Here is an 8,095-nt window from a genome sequence, read left to right on the forward strand (position 1 = left end):
TCGCAGCGCGCAGTTCAGACCATCTCCTGCGGCTGTAGGTACCAGGCAGGCGCCAGGTTATCACCACCAGGACACGTGTTGCCTTTCCTCCCTCCCCGCATGCATCGTGATGCTGCCTGCCTCCCTCCTCCCCTCGTTGTCTGAGGCTGACTGTTCTTGGCACGGGCGAAGCGTTGCTAAGGTGCAACGGCATAATCCGTACGTATGCTTGTAAACCTATCTTCCATTGGATAGCCAGGCAGGTATGATGGGCCTAACCCACCCGAGCCGGTGGGTAGTCAGAGCCGTGCAGCCGCCCAGCCGGCTGGCCAGCTGGGGACACTTGCCTTTTCTGGCCGGCCAGCTGCCTCGCCTGGGGCCACACTTGGCCTCCAGGTGCCGGGGGCGGGGGCCAAAGCCGTTTCCCTGCAGGCGGGATTGGGATTCGGTTCCTTGGGCTGTAGTGTCTAATGGCCTGGCCCGAAGCCTGCAAACGTAGGCGTTCTTAACCTTCAGATTCAGTTATATCAACAGCGTTGCTCTTCCAGGAAAAGTTAGTTAGCAGGATCAGAGCCTTAATCGATTTGGCAGGCGACGTGGGGAGGGGAAACAAAGGGACAAAGCCGTGAAGCGGTTTGCCTGAAGTCACAACACAAGCCAGGAGCAGAGCGGGGTATTCAGAGTCCAGTGCTTTATCCGCTCTAACGATCGTGCTGCCAGTTGAATAAATTTACTGGTTATGAATAACCAGCAACATGTTTTGCCATGAGCAATGTGAATAGCTATTTCTGTTTGTATGTTTGTAAACAGATGAGAATTATTTTTAGGAATTAAGAAAATTCTTATTCATTGCTTACTGACTTTGAAAACTAATAAGCAGACTGGATCTTCTTTAATTGACTAGCTATTGTATTCTCTTCACAGTATATTTAACAAGTCTTTGAGTATTTGGTAGCTTTCTAGCAATCTTTGTGTGTGTTTATTATCTGACCTGTCCCACAAGAAGCACTAGTGGAATCAGATGACACTAAGTCATTTTGGAAACTCAGCACTAATGATGGATGTTTTCTTAGTAATAGCCAAAAACATTTAGAGGAAGCTTCTGCATTGAAACAGTGTATTTTGATTTGTGTGTGCCTCTGGGGGATGACGCTATCAAAAAGCATGTTCACATCCCATACGAATTTTGTGTAGCCCCTGCATAACAACAATATATCCTTGTTTGGATTTTTGTCATAGATTATATATTTAAGCGCACTGTTGACATGAGATACAAATTGATAACATTAGATTGTTAATAGCCATTAATATCAAGGATATTAATGACTGAAGTAAAAATAACAGTGATATTGACATAAATTTTCTTCTTATTTTAACGTTAGCATAAAACTTGCAGTTTACTTCTTAAAAGTAGGCTTACTGTGAAGCTGACACTGGTATTATCTGTTTTATGTAGTAGCAGTAATTATTTTTTCATTCCTGATTTAAAGTTTATTCAAACCTCATTGAAGTCGGAGAAAATTGCTTCACAACTGAAGATTACTTTTGGACTATCATAGGGTCATCCTAGGCTCTTAGGCTTAGACCCACAGTCCCTTTCATCCACTTACAAAACTGTGCGATCTAGGTTTAGAAGTGCTCTGAAGCGTGGACTGCTTTACCTTCTCCAGTTTATTTCTGGCTGGAAAGTACTTGTGCAGTCAGGGCAACAGCAAAATTACTCCAGTGTTAATAATCTTCACTAATGGCCATCCTTGCCTGACATTCTTCTTGAAAATATGTTTGAGTTCTTTGAATGTACAAAATCTTTCCCTCCGATTTCTCCATCTGAGCTCATGAATTTTTTATTTATTATTATTGGTTTTTTTTAACTTTATTTGGTTTTCACCATTGTGTTGTCACTTTGATGGAGTGGTAACCTAAAATCAGTTGGCAGGTTAGCTTCCATTTGGAAGAGAAAAGCAATAACGCAAAATCGTGATATATCCTCAATCACTCACTTTTTTGCCTACATAAAGGCATCCTGCTTCCCTGAACAAAAGTTGCAACAACATGGCTGTTAGGCAGTTCTCCCCCAAATGAGGGATCTCTGCTCCCTTCTGAGAGTTGTCCATATTGCCACTTGTTCTCCCGCGCAACCTTGCTGGATGGTGTTCTCTGCCAAGGCAATAATTTTCTTTTGGTTCGAAACCCCAGATTTGAAGTTTACAAAACACTTCTGGAGCATAGTTTCATGTTATGGGATCATCAGCATCCTCACCAGCTGGATTTACAGCACACCAACAGCAAAAAAAAAAAAAAAAAAAAAAAAGGAATTTCGCTGACCGGCCATCCTTTCCAAGTCCTCCTCCTTCTGTCTCACCTTTTCTACTGCTTGTTCAGCTCCTTCCTCCTCCTGTATGCACGCTCCCCTTCTGTCCTTCTGCCAGTTTGGGGGCTCTCTTCATTGCATCATAAACCAATCAAGTTCTTAATTTGAAAAAATAAAACAAAAGCTGGGTTTTTTTGAAGTGTGGGTAGAATTAACTTATTGTCTGGTCTGAAAAGTGGCCTCAAGTAAATGGCAAGAAATGGGAAAGAGAGAGGAAGGTGAGTGGGGGTAATGAGATATTTCCCTTTTGATCTTGGCAAGCTATTAATCCATCTTAAGCTGTATCATGAAACCAAATCCTAAGTAACATCTCAAACTGATCATATAGCAGCTCCGATTGACTTTGACAGAACATATTCCTTAAGTAAACCTTAGCTCTGAGAGATTCGATAGCAATTTAGTAATTCTCATGTACGTGCTAACCTTTGGGGTTTTTTTTTTTTGCATAGTTTTGAAGAAAAGCCTTTTTTATTGGTTTATCAGAAACTTATATGGATTAAAACTTGCTGATATATAAATACTGTACTTCCTTTGACATCTAGGTTTCATATATGATTTCATGTTTTATTTTTATGGTCCAAAAATAATTAAAAATATACAAGAACACTGACTTGTACATTCTCAGTCTTGCATACATACCATGACAAAATGCTAGCCAAAAATAATAGGTTATGTCCTTTACAGACCTTTCTGAATAGAAATGCTGTTTCACGAAGTGTTTCAAAAATAACTTCAATTTTTAGGAAGATTTTTGTGATCCGTATTCAAACTAGACTTTTCACCTAACTTGTAAGCTTGAGTTCAACGAGAAACAACAAAAAATTGCTATGAGCTCTTAAATGAATAATTTAAATTCATTTTAAATTATTATTTTAAATTATTATTTTAAATATTAAATGCCACTGTTAATGGCACTTGACATGAATGTAATGTTGCAGCGCGAGATTGTATCAGGATATGCCACTTTGCTGCCATCTTTCAAAATGAGGTGTCAGTGTTTTATCATGTAAAATTTACAGACTCTTGAGTGTTTTGATCACTATTGTTTATGCATTGCTGCTTTTTAAATGTTATGGCAAACTGGAAAAATCTATATAATGAGCAAAGTGCTAAGGATATCTGGTAGTTAATGACTATGTTAACAAACCATCTTCATGTTGTGAGTTAATCGATATGACCACGTTGCATTATGGCAGTGGTACACGTTTTCCATTAATTCTTTCCAGTGGAAAAAATACAACAAGGGCCGCTTGGGTTCTTTAAAATAGTATAGATTGCTTTATAATCAACCGTATAATTCACCTTGACTCTTTAAAGCAGCTTTATGGATAATAATCTGGAGAGGAGTCCTTCTGTTTACTCACATACCTCCTTTTTTGCTTTATGGAATAATAGTTATTTAGTAAATCAGATAACTAAATTAGAAGGTTACGCCCTTATACACTCTGCTTATGTTTTTTTTTAGAAGACTCTTTCCCTCAATGCAGAACAATTTGAAGAAACTCTTGTTTGTAAAGTCTGGAGATGGAAAGCGTTTGATAACGCCTAGACAAAAACAAAACAGTTGAGTTGGGTACCCACTTTCTGCAATGTCTTTTTCCATACTGTTGATACAAAACAATGAGGGTCACAACTTGAACTTGGGGTGGGAGATTTAGGATTCCTAACTAATTCTCTCTCCTCTGTCTTGCTAGTTTGAAGGACAGCAGTCAGAAAGTTCTCTAGAAATGAAGTACTACTTGATTGGGAAGAACTTCCTTTAGTCCCTTTGTAAAGCTTATGATGTATGCAAGTATAAAAGCAGTTACTCCATAGCTTTTTCCTGAAAACCCATTCTGAAAAAACTCTTTATGGTATTTTTGTATTGTTTAAATCATCAGTATGATTTTTGTTGCAGCTTTTATTGACTTTCTTTCATTTTTCTTTTCAGAGTGAAGGAGTTAGTTTTATCACCATGACCTCAAACAACAGAGTACAACATTCAAAGAAGCTGCTCGGCATTTTTCTTTTTTTTTTTTAATGAAGCTGCTTAAGGTTTACTTTTTGTTGTCGTTATCATTGGTCCGGACAGTTACTTAACTTTCAAACTGTTGTGGACTAAACTGTACAACAAATCGGCAAGGAAGGGAAAGCAACCTGCCTAACTCATTACCTGTCATTGGCATCTACAGTACCGTTTTGCTGCTGGTTTGACAGAAGTTCAAGATGTTGTTTAGCTAGTTGGAACTTTTCTGCCGGCCTCTTTAACTAATGGCCAATGCCTTCGTTTCCTTTTTCTGCAAAGACAAACTATATTTATTCTTCGGCATATTGGAGATGCTGTAACACCTGCTACAGCAGCAAAATCTGGTATTTACTGGCATAATTTCAAGCCTATCACAGTACTACCTCAGTTCAAAGTAAAGCCGGATTTGCGGTGTCGGTCTGCACAGGACCTCCTGTATCTCTGTGCTGAGTATCTCTCAAGAACAGTCATCAGCCTTACTGAACTTCTAACGCGTACAGCTACTGGGTGGTTCTGAATCACTAGCTGCAGTGTTTACTTATGAGACAAAGCCTAACGCGGGCGCTAAAAAGTCTAAAATACGATAAAACGCCGTGCATCGGACTTGGGCGGCGGATTCGGAATAGTTAAAATGTGTAACTTAAGCAACATAAGTTAAAAACATCCAACTGTATTGGGGGTATCTCTCTTTACCTTTGACACACTTGTTTTATCCTCTCTATGTAGGTGTTTATGTAGGTACTTCAGATTGCAAAAGCCTTTTCTCCTATTTACAAGCTCACTTTTGTCAGCTAACCCTGTTCTTAGCTGCATTTCTTGTAACCAAAAATCCACATAGGCATGCTAGGAATGCAGGGATGATAATGGGTATTGGACAGTTTGAAGTGCTGATGTTAACACAGTATTATCTTGCCATCTAGAAAGTCCTGATACTTGCCTTCTACCAGAAAAGCGTCATTGCAGCTACAGGCATTATTACAGGGGAAGAAACAACAGTGCAGTCACTTTGTTCTTTTCAAGATTACCCATGTGTCACGTTTCCTGTATTCTGAAAATGCAACTGATATGGCGACTATTGTCACAAATGTCATATACAGCTGTTGCACCAGACTAGCAGAATGTCATGTCACCTAGTTTCTCCTTTGGTAAATTTGTTGAAGAGTGCTTATATGTTTTAAGGGTACCTCTCCAGTGCCTGCTCCGATTGTCGTGTAAGTATTACTAGGTTATCTGGATTATTTGAGGTTTTTTTTTTTTTTTTTGAAAATCATTGTGCTAGGTGGAACCTGTACATCACTCTTAACAATGCATTATCTTTTGGGATTTTTTCTGTGAGGAAGACGATAGTCAATGTCTTATAAATACAATGAATGGGAATGCAGTCTTCCTGCTTACATGCTGAATTGTTAGAACTGAGGATTGTATTACAAGACAAAGATGAATGTAAACTAATTCCTTCCCTACCCCATGGCACACTTTATTTTTCAGTGTAATTTTCTGGGATTTTAAATCACAGCAGTGCATAGGCTGTACAATATTAGATCTAAAAATCAATTTAAATATCTAATTTATCTGTTTGGGCTTTGGGATTTTTTTTTTTTTAAGCACTATAAAAGGTTCTAAAACATTCTAAAATGCTGCTTGTTCAGTTCTGGAACTAGAAAAACAAATAGTTGATGACATTTTCTGTCAGCCCCTCTCTGCCCTCCCTTGCCACACACACAGTAGCACTGAATGTGGTACCTGCTGAACACAATATTTTAACTTCTATTTTGAAGTAACCCTCTGTACCAATTGTGGAATCATGCCACTAAAACAAATGGCTTACGTGCATATAGCAACTTCAAAACAAAAACTTGACAATGTAGTCAATTCTTCTCTATCCTGTATGTTTCACAAAAGCATATGCAATACTTACATTCTTAATTTAGTTTACAGAATGGAACCAAAATGTATAAATGTTATGTTTGCTAAAACTTCACAATGTATATTGGGTCTTTGTACATTTTGCCTGACTTACCTTAAATTTAAAATATTTTTTGCTATATAACCTTAACAGTTATTAAGCAGTGTTTTCTTTATGGGTACGTATTGTTTCTGGACATCAAGATGTTAAATATATTTCTTGCTATTGTGATAATGACAAGAGACTTAACTTATCTTGCTGTGTCTTCCAATGTACACGCTGTATATAAGGATAAATGTGATGCTGCTGGAGACCAGAATAAATGGAACTAGAGTAGTGTATTGTATTTAGTCTGTATTGATTATGGATGCTCTCCTTAATAGCCATATGCAATAAAATACATTATTTATGAAAGGAGTAAAGTATTTGCGTGCCTGTTTTCTCTAGGGGTGTTTTTTTTGTTGTTTGTTTGATTATTGATATAAATTCAGTTTATTCTTTTCCCTTGAAAGTGAAACACACTTTCTCTGAATAAATCTTCCTGTTCTGCAGATCCTTACCTTCTTTTGTTAAAACAGTCTTGAAAAACATGCAATCACTTTAATTTTCTTTTTTAAGAATTAAAAATTCAGTATTATAAAGGCACAATTTATACATTTAAGGAGATAACTAAGAACAGAATTGGTCTTTGTTGTTAATTCTAGCTCAAAAACCTCTCATCTGCAATGGAGAATGAAAAACTATGGGGAGTCCTTCCAGCAGTTTAGATGAACTGACTTGCCTTTCATACCATATAGTCATTTACACTGGTACAAAGTGAATGGGAACCTAATGCCCTACCTAGAACTAGTCTTTATCTGCTGGCTTTTTTTGCTGGACCTTTGGGGCACGGTGAGGGACACCAAGGGAACACTGTAGTCTAATTTACTTTTGGTCAGTAGGAATGTTCCCTGTACCCATATATGACCCTTTACAATGTTCATTGTACCTGTGTAAATGACCTATGTTGAGAGTCATTTGCTCATGAGAGGAAATTGTGGTCATCTCATATACTGAAGCAGACCTCTCAGGAAGTAACTAGAGTCAGAGATCTGTTGCGTTACTAAATATATTGTTCCCGAGAGACAGGCGCTGTCCTTACCAGCTCACAAATTGTATAGACACATTTCTAAAGGCCTTGAACATGGCTATAAAAATCACATTGGGCGCTGTAACACAAAGCACCTAATTATGAACTTTCCACAGCAAACAAAACCCTTCCAGAGGAACCCTTACTGAGTTCCTGGTGTGCCTTGTTTTTCTCCAATGTCCTAAGTAAACATGTAGGCCGTGGAACATGCTCTGAAAATCAGCGAATCGGACTACTTCATGTGCACGGTGGGCAGTAGGTTAAAAAAAAGTCTGATGTCCCTTTTAAAGCACAGTCCTGCAACGATCTCCTCTGCTTAGGCAGAGGAGTATCTGAACAACGCCCCTTTGTTGAGTGTACATGAGGCCTGCTGGCACAGGAGGAGGCTTGATCTCTTAATGTAGCACATTCAAAGTTATTTGGAATGAAATTAAATCTCGGAGCATGTTTTGTCTATTCTCTAGGAAACATCTACCACTAAGTGGGCTGGTACCTTTATGGTTACCTCATGTTTGGGGGAGGGTTGAAGGATCATATTAATACAGCTTTTTCTTAAAAGGACAAAAACTTGAAACATTTTGGCAAACTCAGGTTCTTTCTGTGAATGTGGCATGAATGGAAAGAGCAGTCTTGTCTGTTGCTGCAGCAGGATCATCCTGTGGCTGCTGGAATGTCCATATAAGCCACAGAATAAAAACATAAATC

The 8,095-nt window shown here is 38.4% G+C and overlaps 1 protein-coding gene across 1 annotated transcript in view; it reads left to right on the forward strand.

The window, feature by feature from the left end:
- Window positions 1-5,994, forward strand: part of IRS2 (insulin receptor substrate 2) — a 32,080-nt gene extending 26,086 nt beyond the window's left edge. The window contains exon 2 of the mRNA XM_009666456.2: window positions 4,281-5,994. Coding sequence (XP_009664751.2) covers window positions 4,281-4,285 — 5 coding nt within the window. The 3' untranslated portion in view covers window positions 4,286-5,994. The remainder of the gene's footprint in view (window positions 1-4,280) is intronic.
- Window positions 5,995-8,095: the final 2,101 nt, after the last annotated feature.

Source organism: Struthio camelus, chromosome 1, assembly GCF_040807025.1.
Source record: "Struthio camelus isolate bStrCam1 chromosome 1, bStrCam1.hap1, whole genome shotgun sequence".
In the NCBI taxonomy this organism is placed as follows: Eukaryota; Metazoa; Chordata; class Aves; order Struthioniformes; family Struthionidae; genus Struthio; species Struthio camelus.